Genomic DNA, 26,779 nt, shown 5'->3' with positions numbered 1-26,779 from the left:
GGGGATAAAACAGGGTGAGATGGGGTGAGGGGGAGGATAGGAGACAAACCAGAGTCTGTGTAATCTGGCCCTCCTACTCCTCCTCATCATCCCCCCATCCTGTTTACCTGCTTGTAAGTTTTGAAAGGAGCTCTGTGTGTCTGCATGTGTGTGTGTGTGTGTGTGTGTGTGTGTGTGTGTGTGTGTGTGTGTGTTCATTTAGGGGGTAGGGAGAGCAGAAGAGGGGACTGCTGTCATTACACCTCTCGCTCAGAGACGGCAAACAGACAAAAGGGGGTGAACAAGCTCAGTACCTCAGGATCAGTCGCTGCGTTCACATACAGACATGACTTGCAAACTCTTGGTCGCTTTTTCCATCTGGCTTTTGCTGGCAACATGTGAAGCTGGAAGGCAGATGCCAAAACTCTCCAACAAGAAACTCTGCACTGATTCTGACTGCAGCCGTAAGTAGCACAACTTCCTTTTACTGCACACATTAGTTAGCTGCATGCAGCCACTGTTGCATGCAGACCTAAAGTTGCACATAAATATGGCAAATATCATGTACTGCAAAAGTCCTTTCTATGATGCCTTCTTTCGTAACCTATCTCACATCCCTCTCTTGCATAATTTCTGCTCAGATCCCATCTTGATAGCTCGTGCAGTGCAGGACTACTATCCTGGAGACTGCAGGTTCATCCCCATCAGACAGGGCCAGCTGGTTTACGTATATGCAATGCTAAAAGACAGAGGGAACCTCTTCTGGGCTGGCAGTGTGAGTACAACAAACAAGGTTTATATGGGATAATAAGTATAGTACATAAGACAACCATGTGCAGCAATAGCATCCAGTGGTGCTGTTAACAATGTTTGTCTGTTTGCAGGTTCAAGACTCTTATTACGGACAACAGGAGGCTCGCATTGGCCACTTCCCCAGCAGCGTTGTGGAGGAGACGCATCCTCTCATGCCGGCCAGCACTGAAGTCACAACTACTGTAGGTGGACACACACACACACACACACACACACACGTACATGATATTTTCATCTAATTCTACCTCTCTTTTTGTTTCCAGAAATGGGACTTCTACTGTAACTGATGATGCATTTGTCAATGAAGAGGTCAACCTTCAAATACAGAATGACTTTGTCACATGATCTTACACACATTGTTGATGGTGTAGTAAATGCACAGTATATCTCCACTGCTGATAATCTGTAGGGGAACATGGGCAGCAGCTTCATTTAGCAACAAATTATTGCAGAACGCAATTATATATCATCAGGATTTCCCAGCGCTGAATTATGAACCATTTCTGTTGAATGCTTTGTATTCCTCCACCTTATGGAATTCATAGAAAAGTCTCACAGCCTGCATTCTTTGTAATACTCCCTCATGCTCTTTATATCTGTTTTGCAAGTATTAAATGTGTTTTAAAAAAGAGAAAAATATGAATTGTGTATATTTTTTCTCCACTACTACAGTACTTGTCTTTTCTTGATTGTGTATCACAGAAAATATGAATCCAACTCATAATGTTGTCATCAAAGAAGTGGTATTCTGCGTTTATCCCTCAGTATTGGATTAAGGAATTATGGCATATAGGGATATTTTCAAGACAAGCTACAATGGTATTGGACTTGTGCTTCTACAGTATATTAATTCAGAAATTGGAAGTCGAGACCTGACAAAAACAAATAAAAATCTGAGTGCATAACGTGATGGTTATTCACATGAAGCAGCTTGATAGAAAACCTTTTGTTCTTTTGTAAATGAAACAGACAAAAAACACAGCAGGCCTGTGACTTTAAGTTTCAACGTTTATTCTATTTGATTATTCTGTAATAATATGCCAAAGGGTTTTTGCCAATATAAAGGGGAGATAGAGCAAACAATTTCTGTATCCACCAACAAATATGCACACACACCAACACACACACTAGAGTTAGCAGCTCAGAGTCCATGCTCCAGTCCTCGCTCTCTGGAAAAGTGATCAGTTCCAAACATTAGTTGATTCTTTCTTTGTCGTCTACTTTCCCTCCTGCTCGTTCACCCTTTTCCTTCCTCTCTACAGAGAACACACCTGGTCCCAAGTCCTTTCGGTGGCGTTTTTTATTCTTACTGAACAACCATAAAATCACTGAATATGCCTCCAGAGAACTCCTTCCTCCTCACACGTACTGAAACCAACACTAATCTCATACAACAATCAAGTTGGCATCTTACTCATACCCACACTGACACTATTGTAAAAACAAATTAATTCTAACAATTTCAGTCTGTTATCATCTTTAGTTGACAATTTTGACAGGAATTCCCATTTCATCTCCTTTAAATTGACTGTTTAGCATTTCCCAGTACAACTAATAAATGCTGCAAGATGTGTTAGGTTAGAATAAAAAACAATTACTTATAATTTTGTCACCAAAGTGCAGGAACAGTTTAGACATGGTATGTTGTAAAATGTGTGATAAAGATAGGGAATTCAAATTAGAACGACATGGCCTTGATGCACCATTTCCATAGACTACTTGTTGCATTTTGTATTTTATGTAAAGCACTTTGAATTGCCTTACTGTTGAAATGTGCTGTACAAATAATCTTGCCTTGCCTGACATGCATGGTGGATGTGAATATTTTTTGTCTAAAAGTTATTTTTGATAGAAAAATAAACTACAAGTCACCACAGTGTGTCTCTGGAAAATTTCAATATGGTGTCATCTAAACTCAACATGTTAGTCTTTTATTAAGGCAACAATTTGTCTCGCTGTGACACTATCAGGAGTTACTGGTTTATTAGAAGCCACACACCTGTAGACATCTAGACATGCATGTCCCACCTACACGTGTCTAAACTGAGACAGATTAAACACAACAACAGGCAGCACTTTTGGTTAGAACTGAAACAGCATCGGCAGCGTCAGACTTTGTTCTACATTTTCTGTTTCGGTGTCCCATCCTCACAGGAGATGGGAATATTGCGCTCTTGTCCAGAAGATGACCGAGGTGCAGTGATTGTCAGCAAACCATCAGATGACAGACTGGCGGTGACATCAGTACCCGACATGCCTGCAGGAAGCCTGTACTTCCTGAGAAACTCTCTCGACACAAAGCCATGGTCGTCCTGGAAACAGATTTAGAGTCAGTGCATCAGTAAGGTGTCACCAAATCTGTATGATTATTTCTGCAGAGCTGTGTAGTCCCTCTGACCTGTCTATCCTCGTGTTTGCCATGTATTGTGATGAACTCGTCACTGATGTTGATAGACAGCTCGTCAGGGGAGAAGTGCTTCACATCCAGATAAATGACAAAGCGATCCTTTTCTATGCGCATCTGTACAGACAGCACAGCTGTTAGGACCAGGACTGACAAATGAGCCAGTCTGCTGCATTTTGACTCAGTCATCATCAATGGTCTGTTACATCATGTTCCATAGTATATATAGGATTATAAGTTATGTTGGTAATACATTTTCAGAAAGCAGTAATTTCACCTAAGATGTCAGATTGTATTAGGGAAACATGAATTTTACTTTACCTCACTGTGTCCATTGTCAGGCCAGTTGAACCAGCGCATGGCCGACTGGCGCATCCAGGGCAAGGACCATGAAAAGGGCCACATGTGGGGCCAGTCAACAAAAGGCTCTGCCGGGGGGAGGTCAGAGAGCCGATGAGGGAAGGCCCGACGGTACCAAGGATACTGGATGGGGATATCCATGATGAGATTTCAGGAGGGGTGAAAAAAACAATGGATCTGAGCGAGGCTGAGTCTTGGTTTGATTTGGTTTGACATGGGTGCTGCGGCACCTCATTTATAGGCCTTTGCCCGAGCCTCTGTCTGTGGTCACGTCCTCTGCATGTCCCCTCCCCTCCATAACCTCCCATGCACACTTGCACAGTGACTCTGCCAACAGGCTGATTTTTCTGGAACAATGATGTCAACTATTTATCCCTCCATGGCCCTCATTGTTTCATCTGACCGCCTGTGACTGGTTGTCTCTCCCTTCTCTGGGTCATGAGGTGACACTGGCTCAGAGTACTGCTGATGCCCCCATACTCATCCCCCAGGAAATGCGCCTGTCTGGTGTGTGTGTGATTTGTTTGAGGAATAGCTGCCAGAGCATTAGCTTGCTGTGCTTCGAGTGCCAGAAGCTTTAGGTTTGTGAGCAGAGTAGAAGTGTGGGTTGAATGGGAATTGATGAGTTTGTAAGGGGCAGCATTAGGTGACACTGAGCATCATTTTGCCATGAGCTCAGATGAAAAATATGAAGTCCCTTCCTACCATGGTTCAGTTGTGCCAACCAAACATCTTTCAGCGACTGCTTCATTCTCCCAGGCGTGTTCTCAAACACCAATTGTTAGTTTATGTGACTTATTCTATTAACACATATCATTTTACTTTCCGTACTGAGCCAGGATACCATGCAATGGAACCTATTATAAATGGGCTGTCATTTGGACAGGCAAAGACGATTCATCATGACAAAGCAGAAAAGTTATGTTACAAAAAGCCAGCAATTACAATTACAGGATAATAGTGGGAGTAGTCAAAAGCCTAATTTGCATGTATCTATCTATAGTTCTCACCACCTGAAAAACCAGACCAAGTGAAACTGAAGTGGTGAAACCTAAAAGTTGTCTTTTTTTCCTGTGTACACTTTTAATAAAGCTCTAGGACACATAGGTTACATCGGTTAAAACAAAGTTAATAATCTAAAGTACAGCAAATAATTAAAGTTAATAATCTAAAGTACACATAATGATCACACATCGAAATATAAAATGCACATAATAAATACATATTAAATATAAAATACACATTATAATCACATATTAAAATATAAAATACATATAATCGCCCATTAAAATATAAAATACACATAATCATACATTAAAAGTTGCCAAGAGCCTGCCTGCCATTTCCTGTGCGTCGTTTCCATGGTAACAAGCCTCAGTTTGTTGTTGGACACGGTAGCTAGCATAAACACGTTAGCCGGTTAAAGTTAACTTCGCGGCTACAGAGATGGAGTTTCCGGCTTCATATTATGGGAAACTTGATAAAAGAAACCCAGTGATCTCAGCGTTTGAACGGGACATTAACTCGTTTATGACTCTGATGAAACGAGTCGCCTCTTCAAGCAGCAAAGTCAACAGCGACTCGTATGTTAGAGGGTAAGACGCTAAAGGCAGAGTTCTAGTTACCGTCAGCTTCATTCAGTTAGTTACTCTACTGACTGGTTAAAGTTAACTCTAGTTACCATTAGCTTCATTCAGTTAGTTACTCTAGTGACTGGTTAAAGTTAACTCTAGTTACCGTCAGCTTCATTCAGTTAATTACTCTAGTGACTGGTTAAAGTTAACTCTAGTTACGTCAGCTTCATTCAGTTAGTTACTCTACTGACTGGTTAAAGTTAACTCTAGTTACCGTCAGCTTCATTGAGTTAGTTACTCTACTGACTGGTTTAAGTTAACTCTAGTTACCGTCAGCTTCATTCAGTTAGTTACTCTACTGACTGGTTAAAGTTAACTCTAGTTACCGTTAGCTTCATTCAGTTAATTACTCTATTTAACGTTGCTGTCGTTTCTAACGTCGGTACGGTGCAAAAGGTTTTATCTCGGTTTCAGCTTTGACAGCACGTACCGCAACTCATATACATTATGGGCCACCAGTAAATAACACTGCTTCTTAACACAATTAGCTAGACTATAGCTAATATGACCAAATTGATTTGCTCAAGTGCAATATTTGTATGTCATCAAGGGAGCCTTCTCCATTTAGGATAGCTGGATTCCAAGACAGAATTCTCCTTTGATGACATGGAAGACTCCTCTTTTATGTCTTCCAAGGAGCCTTCTTCTGAATGAAGAAGGAAGAATAAGCTATAAAAGAATTTAGCAAAGAAACACCAAGCCATGCATGAAATAACACAGGAAATGAATACGGGTCATTTTTGACCCATGTTGTGCATTAGAAGGGGTTTGCTTAACTTGTGTATCAAAGGGTTGAAGTTAACTTCGCGGCTACAGAGATGGATAATCCGGCTTCATATTATGGGAAACTTGATAAAAAAAATCCAGTGATCTCAGCGTTTGAACGGGACATTAACTCGTTTATGACTCTGATGAAACGAGTTGCCTCTTCAAGCAGCAAAGACAACAGCTCGTATGTTAGAGGGTAAGACGCTAAAGGCTGAGCTACCGTCAGCTAGTTAAAGTTAACTCTAGTTACCGTTAGCTTCATTCAGTTAATTACTCTATTTAACGTTGCTGTTGTTTCTAACGTCAGTACAGTGCAAAGCGGTTTTATCTCGGTTTCAGCTTTGACAGCACGTACTGTAACTTATATAAATTATGGGCCACCAGTAAATAACACTGCTTTTTAACAAAATTAGATTATAGCTAATATGACTAAAGTGATCCGTCAAGTGCAATACTCTGGAGCACTTATATATTTAAATGCTGCTTATTATTTCTACTTAGTTACATTTTATATTATATACCTATTGTACTTTCACCACATACACAGTGAATGGAAGAGGTGCTCCAACTTTAGACTAAGTTTTATATTACATTTTTACTATGCATTGAAGTGTTCTCTTTCCAGTCTAGCAAAATCTGTTATAACTTTGACTTGTCTTTAATTTGATTTTCATTTTGCAGGATTAAATTCTTAGTGGATATATGGGGAAAGTTCAAACATCGACTGCCTTCGAAGATGTATGAGGAGCGTATGTTTCAGGTTGCAGACTTTCTCTTTGGAATAAAGGTAATTTCACCTGAGTCTATTCTTGCCAAGCTTTTGTTTGCACACAAGTTGATACAACTTTTACATTTAATCAAAAATGTATTCAAACTTTACTTCGTTATTTCAACACTTAACACGTTCAGGTTGGTGAAAGGAACCCAAGTCAGTGTTGTACAAAGTACACAGTATGCATAGTGTATATGTGTGTCTATATTTATATGCATATATACACACAAAAACACTATATAAAAACACTATATATATATCTATATATATATATGTCTGCTATTGCTCAGGTCTTAGCTCTCCTCAGAGTCCATGTGTCGATAACTGCTGAGTGTTGGTCCCTCTATTAGCACAAATGACTGCAGCGATTGGCTAAGGAGTTTTCTGCCCAGCAAACATCCTTACTTTCCAATAAGTCTTTCTTCTCTCTCCTCTTCATCTGTAGTTATACCAGTTAGCTCTTTGGCAGGGCTACAGTCACCACCTGCAACAGTTCAACTCAGTGACAATAACTGACATTACAAGTGTGGACCACTTCATGGCCTGCTTCTTCCCTGAAGGTTTTGATACAGACCAAGATGTCTTCACCATGAAGGTACGCTGTGATATGTCAGTTTCTCTGTTTGTGATATGTTTGACTGCTGACTAAAGTAAAAGGGTGATTGTTGATACTAAGAAATGTTGTCATGTGTGAAAAGGTCTTTGCTATTCTGAGTTGTTTGTACCTGAATCCTGATGTGTGTATGTGTGCCTGTGTGTGTGTGTGTGTAGATTCTTGCAATGCAGGGTTGTGCCCTGTGTTTATTTGAGCTGGAGAAAAGACACGGCGTTCTCAGGCAGGATGGACTCAGTAGACTACTGCGTGTGCTGAACTTCATCCGGATCATGATGCAGGCTCTTCAGCAACATGAGCACCTCTGCTGGCATATATATAATGGTATTATTATTAAGTAGTTTAACTTATATGATTTTGCCCATAGAAAAATGAGGAAGAAGTAGTATTCACTAAATCAATAATGCGAACAAATGAAAATAACACTAATGTTTCAAGGGTATCTTAGTATACCCAGAAATATGTTAGCATTTCTCTTTGAAGATCAAGACTTGGTGAAAATTACATATTGTGAAATGATAATTCCTCTTTTGTCTAAAATGAGGTGAGCAATTTTAGAAATTCTGCTGTATTTAATTTCACATTGTAGAACTAATGTCATACTGTCCATCTTTGTATTTTTCTTTCTAATCTTTTCCAGGTTCAATACACATTTACACCATCTGTCGTTATCTGATGACCATGAACTATAGTTCACAGGTACTGAGATGAAGCGTATGGGACTGTATTTCTTGCTGCAACTGTTACAGACATCTTACAAAGAGTCTTTTCCAAAGATTGTTTTTGTCATGTCTGAAATTAGTGTGAGTTGTAACTGTCACAATGTGTGATCCTATTCAGGCTCTGGAGTATCTTCTGTGGGCAAGCATCAGTTTAGAGCTGTCCGTCCCTCTGATGACTGCTCAGTATCTGTCATGGATTGTCACACTCTACAGTGCTGTGTGCCACTGTTACTATGACAACCAGGCTGCAGTGCAGGCAGAGGTGAGAGACGCACGTCATCAGCATTCAGACACTTACAAACACACAATCATCCAAATGTCAACCAACTCGTCACAGGCCAATGAAACAAGTTTTGAATACCTAACTGTCATCTGCACTCAATCTGCTTCCAGGTTTTTGTTAGCTGACTTGCCAGCAGCAGCATCCTGCTCAGTGTTTTTATATTTGCTGTATCGCTTTTAATTTGTTAAAATAAAATACTTGTAACTTGTTGGCAAAATATGAATGTATAAATATATATTGATGTGACATAGAAAGGGTTCGTACAATACATTTCAAACATTTTCTGAAAGTCCCATTCCCCATTTTAGTCTTATTTGTGTGTCTCTTAATGCTTTCAGAAATTTGCAAGGAGAGCCCTCGGAAAAATCAATGAGCTAGCAGAGTTCGAGGGGCAGAGTGAAGTTCCTGCCACCAGAGAGACTCAGAGAGCTTATAAAGAAGCCTCAATCAAGGCAGGAGGATCCTCTCATCCACATATACTCACAATACTGTTGCTATGATGTACAATTTTCACTCTTCTCACTGACTGTGTGTTACACATTCAGGAAAATCTGAGGCCAAAATAACATTATTTCCATTATGCTTGTTTTGCAGCTGGGTGCCATGATGTTCAAGCGGGCAGTGTATGAGTCCAAAAGGAAACCCAAATTTGGGGTCAAAGTCAAACCTAAAAGCAGCCTCAAAGACATTCCTAATGTAATAAGATCCGCTTAAATGCTGTGTCATCATATTCAATGTTAAATGTCATACTTTAATGCTGCTTTAAAGGGCATTGCGTAGTTAAGACCTTCTTAACAAATGCTAAATCTGTATCCACTGTAGGGGCCATGGCCCCGAGATCCAACAGAGCGCATGCTAATGGCCCAGTTTGACAGCGGCGCAGCACAGTTTTTGGGCATCTTAGAAGCACTTTGGGACAGCACCACTCACCTGCTGCAAAAAAGGATGCCAGAAGAACCAGAGCTGCAGGAAGTGATTGTGGAACTTCTCTCTGCTGGCATCAGTATCTTATCTGGTTTGTAAAACAAACACATAGCTAAAAAACACTGCTGTTATTTCAGTGAGTTCATCATCAAGAGCAAATATGCAGATGCAGGAAATTAATGCTGAAAAATGTAATTGTGGGTTTAATTGTGGATGGTGTGGAATCCTCACTTTATATTGAATATTGAGCTGGTGTCATGTGTATATTCCTTTGTGCTAAGGAGTCGCAACAACTAAAGAGCAAAAGAGTGATAGCCAACCACGTGGCTGCCTCAGTGCACTGACACCAACATCCACTCTAATGGATTTAGCCATTACAGGTAAGTTCTTGGTCTTTTTTTCTTACATCACAATCAGCATGTTATACACCACTTTATGTTGCTCATGCAAGACGTTTGATGTGTGCAGGGCTCTGGAAATACTGTGCTACAATGATGTGATCTGTTGTGTTAACAGGAGAAAATAAAGTACCCGTCATGTCTGCGGTGAGGTTTATCAAGCTGTTATTTCTGTACAAGCAGCCAGACGCATTCACTGAACTTTCCAGAGAGATGCTGCAGGTTTTGTCTGTGAGTAGCACACAAACAATCAACTGTAACTGTCATTATTCAGAAAAGGGGATATATTCCATCTCTATCAGTTCTCACTTGTGCATTCTTGTGTTTTCAGGTTAAGTTTAGTATGTTTCTCCGAATGATCTTGAATGTGAGTATCTCTTTGTGTCTCTGTGTCAGGGTGTGGAAGGTGTGTCCTTCAGGAAAGCAGAGATTGAGCTTGCTTTACTTGACGGTTTCAACAGTCTGATGTCTTCCCAGAGGAGCCGTCCCAAAGACAGCAACATGATTGATGGTAGCGAACGTTTGAAATTGTGCCACAAATGGACCTGTTATTGCTGATATCCAGACTTCATTGGTCTTGAACAACCTGGCTTCTTTTCTTGATTGCTTGACGTTACTTCCTAACATAAAGTCCTCAAATTATGAGGACCAATGCTTTACTGTGTTGCTAGGCTAGGTCTCTTAACCTACTTACTGCCTGCTGAATATTAGCTGATAAACATTGAAATGGGTTTCCATGGTCGTAACTAAGCATTGTTAAGGTTCTAGTATGGTTTCAACACTGGGATATAATTACTTGTTCACAAACAATCTAACAGAAATGAACTATCCCTGAAATTATACGTGATTTTGGTGTTTAATGTTTCCAACAGACAGACACAAGGCTTCATTGTCAATGAGTGATGAGTTTGTTTGCCTGGTAGACATCCTGCACAAGTCGGCTTGTGGCTCTGCTCTGGTAAGTTCCCATGTTGTTTGTGTGTGTGTGTGTGTGTGTGTGTGTGTGTGTGTGTGTGTGTGTGTGTGTGTGTGTGTGTGTGTGTGTGTGTATTGATCTGCTAAGGATGAAGGTTTAGATTAGAATTAGGACTTTTTCATGTCTGTATGTTTATACTGTATGTGTGTGTTTTTGTAGGAGGTGCAGCCAGATGAGGACCTTGTTTTGGATGTCATGTTATTTCTCTGGGGTAGAGTGAAGGTGGTGATGCAGAGGGATATCATTGAAAACCCAGATTTAGCACGCTACCTTAAGAAGGTAGATAAGGACAACAAGGTACGTATTTAAATTTATTTAAAAGAAAACATTCCTTAAAATGGTACACTGAGCATACATTTTCGTATAAATGCAGTATTGAGAGTATAAGACTGAATGTGACTTTGTATTTACCTAAAAGTTTTACTGTATGTTTAAAGCACACGTTCCCACTTATTTCTGTTCATTTGTGTGTGCTATTATTTTTGCAGTGGCTGTGGTCTCTGTCTAGACTGTGTGAGGTGGCTTTTGTCCATGACCTGGCAACTGTGGACTGCATAACGATGACCGAGATGATCCACACTTTGGTCATATTGCTGGAGAGTGCAGCTGAACGCAGTAATAAAACACAACGTCCAGGTGAGGAATTAGGGAACACACATGCATACACACATGCACACACACCATAGTTATGATAGTACGATTATTCTCAACTTTTCTGTGCAGAAGCTCCTGAAGCAGTCTGCGGTGGTGTGATGGCGTGCTCCTTCTCTCTGCCTGAGGTATTTAAATGATTAATCTGTATACCAACCATCAAATTATATTTCGGTTAAAAACAATGACATATTCTGTCTCAGGTTGCAAACATAAATTAATTTTGTTAAGTGTGTGGGTTTGTGTGTGCTTGCAGACTTCGAGTACAGAGTTGCTCCAGAAGGTGTGTGAGATGGCGAGGAGAGGTCTTACAGCTCTAGCAAAGGGTATAGCTACACTGCTGCCCCCAGACTCCTCAGCTATCACAGACTCTGTCTTCATGCAGGTAGGCAGTCAATCTGTCCAACACTTATGTAAAAGAGTTTGATGAATGTTCAGTGGGTAATTTACTGATTCTACACCAGGTGTTGTCTTGAGCTTTAAGCTCAGCATTGTATGGTGGATAGGAAGAGAAAAGTATAAATAATACAGATTGAGAATTGGTGAATGCGGCTGAAACCTATTTTCTTCTTCTTCTGACAGAAATGTTGTCCCCTCCCTCCATTGTCTTCCCACCTATCTTCTGCGACATCGTCAGAAAAGGGAAACGAGGATGATGAAATTAGCGAGAACGAAAAAGAGCAGATGGAAACTAAGACAGAATCAGATATTAAAGACTCTCGAGACAATAGGTCCACGAGTGTGCTACTGCTGGCCAAAGACCTTCATCAAAAGCTAGACATCATCTACCACAGAGCTTCCCTCAAGTTACTGCAGCTTAATGCAGGTCAGACTCACTGCTGCACTGACAATATTACTAACAGTTTGTTTCTTTGAGATTTATTTGGCCTACATTGAGTTTGTATAGAATTTTATATTAATAGAAATGGTGAAATTTCTTAATGCTAGTGTATGTTCATACTGATGTATAAACAGAAGTTGAAATAATGGTTTGTTAGCTTAAATATTTGATTTCCCTATTAGATGTCTACCAATAATTCACACTTATTTTTTGGGTCTAAAAAAGGGGGCTTGTATCGATTGTTGTGTCTAGTTGCAGAGTCTGAACTGATGGATCGGATCAAAAAGAACAAGGTGTCCAAAGCTCTTCTCCTGATCCAGAAAGCCTTGCTACTGTACAACAGCATGGAAATAGATAAGAGCAGAAAAACAAAGAATCTTCTAGAGGTGACACACACACTCACACACACAAACATTCATGCTTTCTCAGATACACTCACAAAGAAAGTTTATATACCTCATGTCATATATAGATTAGATTTATAAAGAGCCAATATCCTGGTAATTGTTAAAAAGCTTCTGGTGTTGTCTCCATTAATATCTTTTAATTAATGCATGCTAAATAGTAAAAGAATTTTTTATTTTTATTTAAACCTTTTCCTTGGGGCTTCAATGCTACATTTTTTATTTCATTACATCCTGTTTACGCAGGCCAGCTACTTTTACGAAGGAATGGAGATTGAGGTGAGCTTGTAATTAAAATTTAATTTGTTTGGTCTGTGTGCTTTTGCCAGGAGGCCTCCTCCTTGATAGAGAAGGCAGAAGTAGAGGAGAGAGGACTTTATATCTCCACCATCGCTAAGACTCCAGCTGAAGATTTAGACAAAGGAATAAATGAAGAAGAGGAAAACCCTCCTCCTCCCCCCATCCTTCTCTCACGCACCGACCATGCCTTAACCTTTGCCCCAGCACCTTATAACTTGGAGGGACAAGTGAGATTTGCCTTTAATTATGTTGATAATTTAGTAATCTAACAAGTTGCAAATCATCCAACACAATTTACACATTGTTCATCTTTAACTTTGTACTTTTTCCCCCCACCAGGTGTGCTGGTACGAGCTCTGCGGACTTGCAGCTGATGGCATTAACAGGAAAGTCCGCCTCAGAGACTGCTTCCTGCCAGGAACTGGAACTTTGGTAAAAAAAAATAATATTTTACAGAAAAGACTGGTGGATTCACATTTTTATCAAACCTCTATAACCTGATGTGTCTCCCTGACACTGTCTGTTTCCAGGTACCAGCAGTATCTGGTGAGTGCGTGCTGAGAGTGGAGGGGCTGGTGCCCAACCAGAAATATATATTTGCTGTTGCAGCCTACAACAGCCAGGGCAAGCTACTGGGCAACAGCATTGGGCGGACAACATTCCCACTGCTGGCATCTATGCCTGTTCCACTGCTTTCTACATGGGCTCACCTGGCTCAGGTACACCGAGTCAAAACTCGTCACAAGAAGTGTCTTGATACTAGTTTGTCACCTCACCACACTCAGTGCTGTGTACAAACTCATAGCAGAACCTTTGTTAGACACCTTTGCTCAAACACAATGTCAACACTGACTCACACAGCTGTATGTTGATTATTGGGATTTGGTCGAATGGGAAACTGACAGACACCTTAATACTGACGTCCACAGAACCAGTGAAAAGCATTATGGGTGTATCTTTTGTGACTCCTTCTTCAGGTGGCATTTCAAACAGAGCAGTATACCATAGCCAAGAGAGCCTGCAGGGAACTGTGGAGCCACTTCACCTTACCTGACCCTGGGTCCCACAGTTCACATGATAGCCTGGACACCACAAGGTAAAAGAAGAGAAAGACATTCACAGGTCATGTAAAGGAGTCTGAATTTCGTGGCATCCACTTTTCTTCTTCTACTCTGTTCCTAATTTTCACGGTAAAGGCTGTGTGAACAGACCCTTGAGCTCGCCTCGCCCCACCTGCGTAAGTTGTTCCTGATTTCCATCTTCATTGAGACAGAGATCAACATTCAGCAGGGATCGCTCTACTATGGCTGTAACAATGGACCGTTCATCTGGGAACAGGTAACAGCTCGATCTGGATTGAGAAGTATCTGTATATTTGCCAGATTTAATCACTACAACATATAAGAGTTAGTTTCATAGTTAGTGTTGATACCAGCATCACACTGTTGTCACTTGTGTTGATGTGAATAAGGAGAACTTAAATTACATGCTGTACATAAGTGATATGTGCTTATGTGTATACGCAGGAGGTCAGACTGGCAGAGTGTGAGCGAGTGCTGGTGGCGATGGACTTGGCAATGTATCTGAAAGACGGACTTGCTGCCGTGCAAGCTGTAGTAAGCTGCTACGGCCTTTTGGCACCTCTAACCTTCCATCAGATTCCTTGCAAACCTGTCGTACAAGTATGCAAAAACTACATCCATACTGTGTTTATAATCTAACATATTACAAATTACAAATAATTCACAACTATGTGTTTTGATGCCTGTGTCTGTGTTCTGATGTTCAGGTGCTGAAAAAATGCTTGACAGTTTTGGAGAATTCAGATCGTCTCAAGCAGAAATGGACTGTAAACATCTCACAGGCACTAATGCACATGATCGCCTGCATTACCTACTATCTTTCAAAGGTGTGTTTTGCATGTGTATACATATTTGTTATTTATTCTAATTATGACATTGTGTTAAGGTAAAAGTTCCAGTGGCCTTAAAAACGTTATTCGTATCAACTGTAACTGGCCTTGATTGTGATAAAAAACTCCATTCCATTGAAGCACATTCTCATTCATAAACAGTTAAATCAGTCAACATGACTCTTGCTCTGCATTAAACCACTTTTTCAAATTCAATGCTTATTACATTAAACAGCTTTTTTACCGACGATTTCAAGTGGATTACAAGCATCATTACTTTTTAAAATTTGATGGCAATTGTTATATAGTATTACCAGTACTTACTTGATTTACATTATACATATTTAGCCAACCGTCTCATCCACAGTGACTTTCGATATTTTACTAGGAGCTTTGCACAAAATAATTTCTCTTTCCCTTCCTGAAAAGGCGTGTCGTGCTCTCAGGGAGCCTCCGATGGCCGGTTCCGTGATGGACTGTGGTCGCAGGCTGCTCAAGGAGGTTTATGATGTCCAGCTGCAGATCAGGAGAGCCACCAATGAAGCTGTAAGGAAAAGTTCAAAAGTGTTGATTTGATGGTAGACCATAATAATAATATAATTGCTGAAACCTTTTTGGGGATATTTACAAAAGACTGCTGCAGTTTTAGGTGATGTTGTGATATTAGACAATTTAGTGTTTCTGTGTGTTTCTGTGTGTGGTCTAAGTGTGGAGATCGTGCTACAATCAAGCGTGAAACAAAGACAAGCCTTCAGTTAAAGGCACTGCATGTGAAGAACAAGAAAAGAATCCCATCTCAAGCAGCTACCAGCACAGACAATGGTAACACACAGACACAAATGAGTAGTGCGGTAATTCAGTTTTGTTTTAAATGTGACAATGTGGAAAAGATGGTGCTGTGCATAGCGAGAAGTTTGCAGTCGCTGACTTTTAACTAATTCACTTTTTAGTAATTAAAGCTGTGTTTGTTGAAAACGTGTAAACATTATTTTATTTCAAAGCTTTGGGAAACAAAATAATATGGTACGCTCTTTTTTTTAATATATATATAGATATACAGTATATCTATAATATATCTATTTCTATATTGTAAATTTGAGGTGACTATTGAATGATATTAAATCTATAACATATGCTTGAAGATACTGCATCGTGATCAAAATAGTGTTTTTCCTCCATAGTAAATGCAAATGTTTTTTTGTAGAGATTTCAAGCTCACTGACAAGCTCTGAGGATCCCACCATATTGTACGAGGTGATCTTCTATGACCCATTAAAAGATGCCTATGAGAATGGTAAGTATCATGTAATCACATGTATGCACACATATCTCTTTTAATTAATAATTAATGTTGTTAATGCATTTGTTTCTGTTTGTGTGATTTCTTGACAGTGATGAGGGTCAGACGCAAGGCGTACTTCCCTGAGTATGCGGCGTTACTGCTCCAGAGAACCCTGACAGAAGGCTGCCCAGACCTTGTATTAAAGTGGGGGCAGAGCATATTTGAATACCTTTCCAGGTAAATGTTCAATATACAACTCCCTGATTAATATTCTGCAGTTAGTTATTGACCTTATTATGGATATTTGGTGTTTTGCTATATAAGAGTATGTGAATGGTTCCCTCCTTCTCAGGCGTGACAAAGTGATTTTGGAAGGTTTGGAAGGAAATGGTCTCAATAAAAGAGGAGAAAGTGTTCAGGATCCAAAAGGAAATGAACCATCCCAGGTAAAAATACATATTTGCACATATATATGTACATATAGGTACAGAAGGACATATACCTTCCTCAAAATCTGTGCTACACTAAACATAGTTCAAGCTTAATGTGCAATAGGTTTTCTTGAATGCACATTATTTACAAATTATTTGTCTCTGTGTCTATGTAAAACAGATCTGCTTACTTAGAGAACCAGTTTTTATGAGGAAGGTAGTCTGGTTTCTGAATCTATAAAGTGAATTTACAGTGTAACTTATGTTCAACAAATTCTTTGTGTATTGCTCTTAATTTTAGAGCTGTATTTATATTGTAGACAATCATCACAATTACTTAAATTACTGCAAAAATGGAATGTATGATTTTTAAGGTTATTTTACGCTGTTTGTTGTGTTGTTTTATTATAAAACTCACATGGAATACTTTGCACTGCTTTTTGAAACAGAACAAGAACACAACTAAAGATGACACAAGAAATAAATTAAAGCAGAAAAAGCTACACAGCATGTTTCAAAGAGTGAAAACTAACAGGTACTGTGTGTGTGTGAATATTTGTGTGTCTGTGGCTGTGTGTTATTTCAACTGTATGTGTGGGTTCATGTAACTGCATGTTCACTGGCCTTCTTGTCCATCTGTGTAGGGAGTTACAGGCTGTGGAGAACCTGCTAACAACAATGTCATCTGTGGTACAACGCCGCAAGAAGCAGCTTAAGCTGAGGAACCTGTACTGTGAGGAGAGAGTGTGGAAGTCACATATTAACTACAGCATGGCAAAGGCACATATGGCTCTGTTTTATCAGGGCCTGGATCAGCTGCATGGAAGCACCCTGCAACAAAGGTTTACACAAAATATAGCAGCTACTACACTTCACTTTTTCTGTGTTTTTCTGGTAATTCCTCATCAGCTTCGTTGGTTGCATGAACTGGCCCAAGTGGTTCCCACAATTATGTGTCAACCGAGACATACTGTTGCTCATTGCTGCTAAGCAGGATTGCATCATTTTGGAAGATGTTGCTTTTGTTATCTGAAGTCATATATTTTAATTTGTAGCCAATATTGTTAATACTTAGTGCATAAAAAACTAAAATTATTATGTATATATTGTATATTCATGTTTGTATGGCTGTAATATTGTGTGCTGTTTGTGCTTTGCTTAGGTTCAGTCAGTTAAATCCCCTGTATTTCTCTCTGGCCTACGCTGGTGTCCTGGTGCGGAGGAACTCACAGCAACAACCGTCTACTGAATATGGGATCGGCTCAGAGAGAGACTCATCGCATTCTGTTGTGCGGGTCCATGGGGCTGCTCGCACGGACAAAGATGAGGGTGAGGAAAATGGCGCACTAGAAAATTGGAAGAAAAACGTACTGTACTGAGATCATCACTTGTCCCTGTCATTTCTTTCAGCTGTTAGAGTTGATAAAATTGCCAAAGAGGAGAAGTGTGAGAAGGAAGAGAACTCCTCTAAAACTGCAGAACAGCAGATTGAGATGAAAAGACGCACCGCTTCCATGATGCTGGGCTCAATTAGCAAAGCTGCTTTACATCTCAAAAGGGCCATGGTGCTGTTCACACATACACAGACATACATTCACAGTTGACTACATGTCACAACACGTTGTAACTCCAGACTGGATTTTGTGTTTGTTGTTTTGCAGGTGTTGGCGCATCGTGGCAGCCACTGGACCACTCTGCAGCATGTGTGTCACACTGTGTGGGACCAAAGTTGCAGAATAGCTTCCCTAGCTCAGACAGCTTGGCACCTTGAACCTGACTCCCCTTTAACAGCAGCACAGCTGCACACCACCATCAGCCAGCTACTGTCACTGGCTACTGACTTAATCATGGACATGCTGAACAGCCTTGGGGTGTGTATCACATGTTGCTATTTATACAACCAGCTAGCTACATGTTTAAAAACTCACAACTTTCTAATGTATAAAAACAAAGAGCAAAACCTCTAGATTTCATTTGCTGCGTCAATGTGCATCTTATGAAGGAGACACTGTCCTGCTTGTGACTTTTGTTTTTCATCTTCATCTTGTTCTCTACCAGCTGTGGAGTTTGTATGACAGTGACTTGACTGAGGAGGAACTCGAGTCCAGCCTTCACTTCTCAGCCTCATTGGATGACAGCACCCATGTGGACCTGCGTTGGGTCCGCACCTTGGTGTTGCACACTCTGGAGCGGCTCCATGATTGTGGCAAATGGGAAAGCCTGGCCCATTTTGCTTTACTTTTCAACTCATACACAAGGTAAATAATACAGATTTCTTATTTGTAAAACACATAGATTACAGATTACAGAAAAATTAGATTATTAATTGGTTCGTATAGCAACAATTATAGACAGAGAGAGATTAGTATTAAGAAACATTTATAATTCCAGATGAATGAGTCACTCCGAGAGTACATGCCCATGGTTTTATGTTGAGTGGACATGAATCTGTTAACACATTTACACTGTTGGGACCTGATAAAGATTAAGTCCCGGTAAAGGCTAGGTCGTCAGGAAATGCACGTAATACAATATAATTTTGTCTGAACATGACTATGTGTGTATATGCATGTGTTTCAGGGAACGTTATGTGTCGATCACAACTCCTTTGCTCGTTCATGCTCAGAGGAGGCTGCTTGAAAGGATCAGTTGTTTTGGAGGACCTGCAGCTCCACAACCACATCATGCCAGGACACAGAAGGTCACTGGAGAGGAGGTAGTACACATCCCACACAAAAACATGTTCAAGCTCCGTATGATACCATTGGGAATCCAACCAAATAAAACTCTATGATCGACACAGAATGGTATTACATTGATTGATTACCTTGTAAGATAAAATAGATACACAACTGAGATATGTTCCTAACATCCGCTGGTGGTTGCTAATATCAACTGGTGGTTAACATCTTAATTAGTGAGGTAAACCTTCAAACATACAAGTTTTCCTTTGTTCTAAAATACCATAAATAAATGCAGTTTGAAGAAAAACTCTAAAACTAAAGTCAAATGGTAATTTAGTATCATAGAATCTTAAAATATTCTTACATTATGTGTTTTTTTCATATTGACAGTATAGTAACTAGTGTGGTGCTTTCATAATTATATTTCAGGTGACTTACAGGAGCTATGCAGGCTGCCAGCTTCTCTGTGGGTGGACCCCTCACCATGCACAGCAACCGCCCACTCACATAAATTCAGAACCCGCAAACGCATCTCCTCAAGAGGCAGTTGAGCTTAAAGGTTTGAACAGCCATCTTCATGTCATGTCAGCATATTTTACTCACACAAACAGTTATATGTCTTAAACAATTCAGCCTGCTATATAATTGAAATGCTCCAAATGTTACAAAATAGCAGAAATGGTGGAAGGGTGAGGTGCAATGTCTAAACAAAACATTGTTTTCATGCATATATGTTCTATGTCTAAGATGCAGAAATGCAGAGCTCCATGTCCCTGGTGTGTGTTCCACTGGATATAGAAGACACATTGAGCTGTTACCATCAGGCTTTTGAGAGAAGACCAGATTGTCTTCGCGTCTTTCAGCACAGCCGCTCCTTACTGATGCTGCTTCTGGCAAACACACAACCCTGTGAGTTCAGTTCTGATTGAGTGGACACAAACTCATACGACATCTGTTTCTTACCCACTCATCATTTCTTCCCAGGCTTTGCAGCACAGCTGCAGGGTCATTCTGAAAACCAGGTGGATTTCAATCCCAATGTCATGCCCACTCCAAGCATCCAACCCTGTGAACTGACAGAGGAGGACTACAGTAATCCAGATGCTCTCTACGGCCTCCCTATCAGCGCTGACCACTTGCCAACTGTCACTGCTGCATACTCCTCTTCCATTAGTAAGGCCCTGTTCAGACCTTTCATTAACTTATGTCTTGGGTGATGCAATCACAAGTGGACAGGTCCAGGTATAAATGTGAATGCACCTAAAATGGATTGAGGCATTGAGGTTGCATTTGAGATCCAATCACTCAGACCACATTCAGAGGCGGTCTGGGCCACATGTGGCCACATTTTTCTGGCTGTGTGAACACAAATGTGTCCTGGGCCACAATGAAAGACCACCTACTCAGCTGACGAGAATAGACCCATACGTCATCATTGGCTAAAAACAACATTGCATTTGGTCTTTGCAAACAGCAATGATATAGCAATCATAGGTGGTCACTTGAGAATTATGTGGAAGCGAATTTTAATGATAGGTGAGAACTGACGTACTTAGAGCTGTCCACTTGCCATTTGATCCCCCGAGACACATGTTAATGTTGTATTAAGAACACCTGGGGACTTAACATTTTTATGATCTGATAATAATACGGTATATCTGGATGAATATGTGTCAGGCTGTCAAGGTCAAAAAGGTATTACTTTTCTCTCCATCCCATCCAACTTGTCTTCAGAGTATCTCCAGGCCAACAGTCAAGACTCCCTCAGAATTCAGGCGCTGCATGAAATGGGAAACCTACATTTCTACAACGGAAACATACGGTTAGAAATCAGTTTTATCTGTGCCTTTTATTGTATGCATTCTTCTGCAATTATATAGCAAACATTTTGAGCTTTACATGATTTTTCATACATTCTTATAATAAATTAATTCCTGTATTTGTTTCATCTCCAGGGCAGCACACTTGTCCTGGACTAAAGCTGTAGATTGTGCCTTACAGAGCTCAGGGGCAGTAGAGAAATGGGATGGTTTGTCGTTTGGGGGTTGCTCCCTGCAAGAAACCCTGAAACAGGCTGGCATCTGGGGATGTCTACAGGCTGCTGCGCTCACTGCTAAGATTGCACAGTAAGTCTCAGTGAATTTATATTTTTTGATTTGATATGCTTTTGTGTACATTGTAAACATGCCTTTAAAATGTACTTGCTTCTGAGGGTTGTGCTTTGATCCACAGGCATATCTTGACTTCTGATATCCGCCAGCGAACCAAATACTGTCTTCTTTCAGCTCACCTCTTCAAGGTAATACTTCCAGGGGATATTGATCTGTCTTCTCACAAACACCCCAACGATGCACAGACATATTGTAGAGCAAACAACAATACAGCATGCATTGTAACTAATGTCTCCTAGGTTTAGAGTTAACAACCTGTAGCTACAGTTACTGCTGTGAAGATAAGATGCACAGTGGAATATGTTTCCCAAGGCCAGAAATCAGCTCCAAACAGCAAGACTCACAACTTTCCTGTTAAAATAGATCATGTTAAATATCTGTCAAGCAGAAACAGAGCAACCTCTGCATTCATCCTCATGACTTCCATGCTCTTCTGCCAAAAAAGTCAATTAGAATAGCTGATTATTCCTTTAAGGAAAGATGAAAGGAGTTGTTTTTGCTTTAATAACTGTGTGTATCTGCATTTTTCCTAACATGCCTGTGTGTTTGATGCTTCCTTAGTGTGTGCTGTGCTGCTCCCTGACACAACCCCAAGATGACCTCCTGTACGCCTCCTACAGCATCGGAGATGAACTGCTCCCTGGAGTTGACCTTTTCTCTGAACCTCACCGAGTTCACCTTGCTACCACTGTAACCAGCCTTAACTTTATCTGCCACTGGCTTTTCACCACAGGCTACTGGATCACGGTATGCACATAAACACTGTCTATCTGTCCTCATTTTGAACTGAAATACTCGAGATATACGTTATTTACTTAGTGTTGAATTATGTTTGTAATTTCAGCTATTGCCCATGCTTGCAATTTACCTACATTTTGTGGGGACCGTTTGCAGAGATGTCCAACGTTTTGTTGAGGGCAAAATACTGAAGGTGAGACATTTTGTGTTGTCTTCTATACGCACATGTTAATGTTTTTCTTGTTATGGTCCTAACTGAGTTTTTAATATGGATGGGTGTTTTCTGCAGATACATGCCCTGACTGAACTGTGTCTTTACACTGACGCTGTAAAGGAGGCAGTACAGCTTACACAAGGAATAGGCATCCTTCTGCCTGATGGACGCCACATTGCCAAAGATGATCACCAAGTATGAGTTCACACTTAGGAGCACACACACATGTTCCCTGTTTTTCCCTCGTAGCCTTTGTTAACTGGTATGGAAAGGTGCAACATCTCACTGTTGTTTGCACCTCTGCAGACTTTTAGTAAAAAAAATCCATGCAATGAATTTGACTTTGAATTTGACTTTGACCCAGGAATTTGTGTGTGTTGTCTATCAGCAACAAGTACTTGTAATTTCTGAAATTCTGTCATGTTGACTTTAGAAAAATATATGCTCTTGTGCTGCTTCTGCAAAGTATTGAAATTGTGTTTGTTTATACATGTCATAATCTGTATAGTTATTAAACATTGTGATTATTGTGCAGCCTATGAAGACATTCTACAGCAACAAGTCTGTAATGGACAATGCTGAGGTAAGTTCTATATCAGAAAATATTTTGTTTGTATTCTAATTTGAAGTCATCTCTGTGTCCGTGGCACCTTTTCATAAAATAAAAATGAAGAAATGCTTTCCCCAAAGGATGCTTTCTAAACTTGCTTACTTTGTTGATTTTATGAATGTGCTTTGTGGTTAGGCTTTGGAAGAACTAATGAACTGCGACTTTGCACCAGTGGTCCGAAAATTGTATGGATCCACATTATGCCTGCGATTCAACCTGGCTCGAGTTCAACTAGTCCTGGCACTCACTAACACCGTACCTGGCCCCTCTGTCTCAGGTCTGTGAGAAAGATCTATGTTTTATTGAGATAAACATGCCTTGATACACTTAAAATATAGAGAAATGTATCTCCGTGTTTGTTTATTGAGTCGGTCAGTTTCAATTAACTTTAGTTTCGTAGGACAAAATGAGATTCAGTCACATCTGCATATACACTGGCCTGACTAACTATTGCATTATATTCATAATTTTTATTATATTTTGCTGTAGTTCACTTAAAATACAAACCATTGGATTTAATTCTAAAAGATTCACTTTGGATAAAAATTTGTATGAATGTATTGGGAATTTCTTTCAGATACTGCTGTAAGCGAAGCTTGTGCCAGTGGAACAAGTATTTCAATAAACTCAAAAAGCAGTGAACAGAAGACACCTGATGCTGAGAGCCACTGTCCGAAGACAGAAGAGACTAAAGTGCTGGATCTCGATACAGAGAAGATGCTCACTCCAGGAAGCCTTAAGGTGGGGATCTTTCATTCGATTTTTACATCAGATGTTTGCCACCTCGAATTTCTGCATTAAACTGTTTTATTTATTGTATTGACTCCAACCCATTTGTGTAACTTTTGCATATATATAATATCATCTGTTTTAGTTCCTTTTGTTAGAAGGAGTATCCTCCTTGTTGCAGTCCATATCACAGCAGCTCACATCACAGTGCTGTAGTGAAACAGAGAACCTGGAACTGGCAATAGAGACTAATCTTCTGAAAGCCAACCACTACCTGCAGCAAGGACATGTTGAACTAAGGTACATTGGACTTGTGTATGTAAACTTTACATGTGTTTGTGTTTGTATTTCCTGACTATCTTAATAATTTTAATATCTTCCTTCAGTTCTCAGATGGCAGTCTCATCCTTGGCATTGCTGCAAACGTCTCCTGGAAGATCCATATTTGACTCTAAAACTTCAGAGCCTGAGCTCCCACATCCCAGGACTGGAAGTGAACAGGTAGCATGCTTAACATTACAACCATCAGACCCACATGAAATGAAACTACTGACGACACCAACATACTGTAAAAGTGGTACCTCTAAGTAAGACTTTTTTTTATAATGTGCACATGGTTTGTGTGTTTTTACATGTGTGTTATATTCCTGTCTACAGGGTACTAAAGATTGCTGTGTGTCAAATACCCTGCATGGAGACTGTCCAAGAACAATAGAGGCTAGTGAGAGAATAGGAGTTTCTCTGTGGCTGCGTTGCCGCCTGGCTCTGGTCTGCAGCCTCACTGCACAAAGCTGTGGCACTGCGGCCCTTTTTTCAGGTCTGGTCATGTGCTGTTTTGCTCTTTCATTTTTTTCTCAGGGATATATTTGGGGCAACAATAGTATGACTAATGTCATAAACATCTCAAATATCAAAACAAATGATTAATCTTCCCTGGTGCACAATGTAGTATGAGATGCACATGTGGAGGATTTCTTTACATTGCTCCTTTACATTATTTGACATAACAAGGCTTGGTATATTATGCCCAGCGTGCTGCATATAGGTTTGTGAAAGAATAATGAAGTATGTTTAACCTCTGTGTGTTTGTGTGCAGGTATATGTGCATACAAATATGTGTAGATGTTGAATGCACTAATTGTAAGTCGCTTTGGATAAAAGCGTCAGCTAAAATGACATGCAATGTAATGTAATGTGTGCTTGTGGTTTTTTAAGGTAAGAACATGAATGAGGAAGCAGCTCGGTTGTTACAGGAGGGTCTTAATGAATGTGCTCGATGGGGAGACACTGAAAATCAAGCCCTTTTGATGGTCGAAGCTGCAGAGTTGGAAGCACAGAGAGGCAACACTGATGACAGCATGGCACTACTTCAGGTACCAGTACACACAGACATACACACGCAAACATACACACACACTCTTAAAACAACGTTGGTTTTAAGCATATGGTGATAGGCCATTAGCTTCAAAGACAAAGTTTGTCTGTGGAATCAAGATGAGTATGGCAAGAAAGGCAAAGAACAACATTGGCTTAATGAAAGCTAGAACAGAAATGGAAAATTTTGAAAGTGAGTAAGCAGAGACAGAGATTTGGACAAGTGACAAATTAAAGTTTGCTCCGAGCTAGCCAGGAGTCGAACCTAGAATCTTCTGATCCGTAGTCAGACGCGTTATCCATTGCGCCACTAGCCCTTATTTCATGTCAATGTTGGGCACACAAATCATAACACAGAGTTGCATGGAAACGGTTGTCGTCCTGTATTTTTCGAAAAAGAGAAGAGAACGTTGGTCGACTGACCTGTCAAGTTCAATATATAGAGGTACGAATCCGCCACAACGCAGAGTACTAACCTCTATACGATCACGGCCGGTTGGCTTGCAGAGGAGTAGCTCTTTGTTGCTGTAGTAAACTAACAAGTTTGAATTACACAAATTCTATTATTTTACCTGTTTCAGTTATACTATATAGTTTCAGATAGTGTTATTTTGATCGTTTAACATGCTTTGTCTTCTGTGTATTCATGCATGTATGTAGGAAGTGGTGAGTCTGCTGTCAGGACGACCATGCATACCACCAAGGTCTAGTGTGACTCTGGCTCGGGCCACTTTGCTTTTCTGTGACCTGAAAAGTGCAGAGAGCACCACACTTCTAAATGTGGCACAGAAACTACTGCAGAACCAGGTACACAAAGAAACAGACACATACATATACTCATATAGATATATTCATAGTGCAAAAGGACAGGCAAAGTTCAAAACATTAACATGTAATCTTTAATTTTTTCTTTCAGCTGTGTGTTTTTGGTGAGAATGTCGTGTTGGAAGATGGAAATTTGTGTTTCCCTCCTCCCGGACCCTGCAACATCTACCTCCCGTACCATAGCATCTTGGATCAGATCACTTTGCAAATCACTAAATGTATAACTTGATCTTTTTTCATCAATTTTGGTGGGAACAAGACAAAGCCAGGCGAGAACATCTATGGTTGTCTGTTAACAATTATTTCAGTATTAATAGGTCTTATTCTCTCAAGTATGTGATCTTGCATATGTCAAGGGTGATGACTTGAAATTGCTTGGATTTTTTTCTGACTAGTAATTCATTAAACTGTCATTAAAGACCAAGAAACCAGCATGTTGTCCTCCTTTTAGAAGCTGCAAGTAGTGAACCTTTGGCATTTTATTTCTGAAACAAATGGCATGATCAATCGTTTTGTCAGGAAAGGACTTTGTAAGTTGCAGTGCATACATGCAAAGTCAACACCTTGTTCTTGTTGCTGTGCTCTATCCTGCACTGGTGTGACACGTCACATCCAGGATCTCAGTGCCATGGAGATTCCAGTCTGTGCACAATCATTACGATCCACTTCAAGTCCAGCAATTTGAAAGTGACTCCAAAGCACCAGTTTGATCTCTGAGCAACCAAAGCACCTCCAGTCCTACAAGCCCCCCCATACTCAGCCACATAGCCTGATTAGAATGACACTCATAAGATGTCGCAGTTAGATAGCTGGATGCTGAAGGCCACATGCATGTGTCTGTTTCTGTTCCTGGGGGAGATTGTTTTGCTGGAGATCAAGAATGCTATGAAATCTACACAGAATTTAAGAACTAATGTACTGTATTTGTAAAGAGGGCATTACCGTGTCTATTTATAATATGCAGGAG

At 40.2% G+C, this 26,779-nt stretch overlaps 3 protein-coding genes and 1 non-coding gene across 4 annotated transcripts; 2 read left to right on the top strand and 2 right to left on the bottom strand.

Annotated features, from left to right (window-relative positions):
- Window positions 1-112: 112 nt before the first annotated feature.
- mia (MIA SH3 domain containing) lies at window positions 113-1,398 on the top strand. The gene is made up of 4 exons (XM_035177750.2): window positions 113-443; window positions 621-754; window positions 864-974; window positions 1,056-1,398. Exons 1-4 carry the CDS (start codon window positions 326-328, stop codon window positions 1,077-1,079), a joined length of 387 nt encoding a protein of 128 aa, XP_035033641.1. The 5' UTR covers window positions 113-325; the 3' UTR covers window positions 1,080-1,398.
- Window positions 1,399-1,786: 388 nt separating this feature from the next.
- On the bottom strand, window positions 1,787-3,827 carry LOC118121675 (alpha-crystallin A chain). The gene is made up of 3 exons (XM_035177715.2): window positions 3,518-3,827; window positions 3,191-3,313; window positions 1,787-3,104 (listed from the first exon to the last, which is right to left on the bottom strand). The coding sequence occupies exons 1-3, from the start codon at window positions 3,695-3,697 to the stop codon at window positions 2,913-2,915; spliced, it is 495 nt and encodes a 164-aa protein (XP_035033606.1). The 5' UTR covers window positions 3,698-3,827; the 3' UTR covers window positions 1,787-2,912.
- Window positions 3,828-6,008: 2,181 nt separating this feature from the next.
- LOC118122471 (cilia- and flagella-associated protein 54) lies at window positions 6,009-26,243 on the top strand. Its single transcript, XM_047343321.1, has 56 exons — window positions 6,009-6,154; window positions 6,640-6,745; window positions 7,176-7,325; window positions 7,502-7,667; window positions 7,984-8,042; window positions 8,184-8,327; window positions 8,687-8,800; window positions 8,943-9,044; window positions 9,171-9,363; window positions 9,554-9,652; window positions 9,789-9,901; window positions 10,067-10,181; window positions 10,543-10,628; window positions 10,806-10,943; window positions 11,135-11,282; window positions 11,370-11,425; window positions 11,554-11,682; window positions 11,880-12,123; window positions 12,391-12,524; window positions 12,872-13,069; window positions 13,182-13,274; window positions 13,373-13,561; window positions 13,820-13,938; window positions 14,039-14,180; window positions 14,369-14,524; window positions 14,632-14,751; window positions 15,184-15,300; window positions 15,462-15,576; window positions 15,959-16,048; window positions 16,147-16,273; window positions 16,389-16,482; window positions 16,917-17,002; window positions 17,112-17,309; window positions 17,630-17,796; window positions 17,878-18,032; window positions 18,129-18,338; window positions 18,526-18,725; window positions 19,048-19,183; window positions 19,581-19,710; window positions 19,899-20,060; window positions 20,136-20,324; window positions 20,886-20,973; window positions 21,107-21,277; window positions 21,384-21,450; window positions 21,884-22,069; window positions 22,167-22,253; window positions 22,350-22,469; window positions 22,810-22,857; window positions 23,020-23,161; window positions 23,462-23,625; window positions 23,759-23,913; window positions 24,000-24,114; window positions 24,271-24,430; window positions 24,829-24,986; window positions 25,648-25,794; window positions 25,904-26,243. The coding sequence occupies exons 1-56, from the start codon at window positions 6,009-6,011 to the stop codon at window positions 26,039-26,041; spliced, it is 7,581 nt and encodes a 2,526-aa protein (XP_047199277.1). The 3' UTR covers window positions 26,042-26,243.
- On the bottom strand, window positions 25,232-25,304 carry trnar-acg. Its single transcript has one exon. It is a non-coding gene; the product is annotated as a tRNA-Arg (tRNA).
- Window positions 26,244-26,779: the final 536 nt, after the last annotated feature.

Source organism: Hippoglossus stenolepis, chromosome 15 (assembly GCF_022539355.2).
Source record: "Hippoglossus stenolepis isolate QCI-W04-F060 chromosome 15, HSTE1.2, whole genome shotgun sequence".
Classification (NCBI taxonomy): domain Eukaryota; kingdom Metazoa; phylum Chordata; class Actinopteri; order Pleuronectiformes; family Pleuronectidae; genus Hippoglossus; species Hippoglossus stenolepis.
The sequence above is the reverse complement of the archived record's forward strand: the minus strand, read 5'-3'. Positions and strand labels throughout refer to the sequence as shown.

What these genes read in the sequence shown, in the direction of transcription:
- LOC118122471 (XM_047343321.1), top strand. Translation starts at nt 6,009, where the DNA reads ATGGATAATCCGGCTTCATATTATGGGAAACTTGATAAAAAAAATCCA. An exon ending in CTTTTCAACTCATACACAAG is followed by an intron (nt 18,726 to 19,047) that starts GTAAATAATACA and finishes CATGTGTTTCAG; the next exon opens with GGAACGTTATGTGTCGATCA. An exon ending in TGCATACTCCTCTTCCATTA is followed by an intron (nt 20,325 to 20,885) that starts GTAAGGCCCTGT and finishes ACTTGTCTTCAG; the next exon opens with AGTATCTCCAGGCCAACAGT.
- mia (XM_035177750.2), top strand. Translation starts at nt 326, where the DNA reads ATGACTTGCAAACTCTTGGTCGCTTTTTCCATCTGGCTTTTGCTGGCA. An exon ending in CACTGATTCTGACTGCAGCC is followed by an intron (nt 444 to 620) that starts GTAAGTAGCACA and finishes ATTTCTGCTCAG; the next exon opens with ATCCCATCTTGATAGCTCGT. An exon ending in GCACTGAAGTCACAACTACT is followed by an intron (nt 975 to 1,055) that starts GTAGGTGGACAC and finishes TTTTGTTTCCAG; the next exon opens with AAATGGGACTTCTACTGTAA.
- LOC118121675 (XM_035177715.2), bottom strand. Translation starts at nt 3,697, where the DNA reads ATGGATATCCCCATCCAGTATCCTTGGTACCGTCGGGCCTTCCCTCAT. An exon ending in CTGACAATGGACACAGTGAG is followed by an intron (nt 3,314 to 3,517) that starts GTAAAGTAAAAT and finishes CTGTCTGTACAG; the next exon opens with ATGCGCATAGAAAAGGATCG. An exon ending in GCAAACACGAGGATAGACAG is followed by an intron (nt 3,105 to 3,190) that starts GTCAGAGGGACT and finishes ATCTGTTTCCAG; the next exon opens with GACGACCATGGCTTTGTGTC.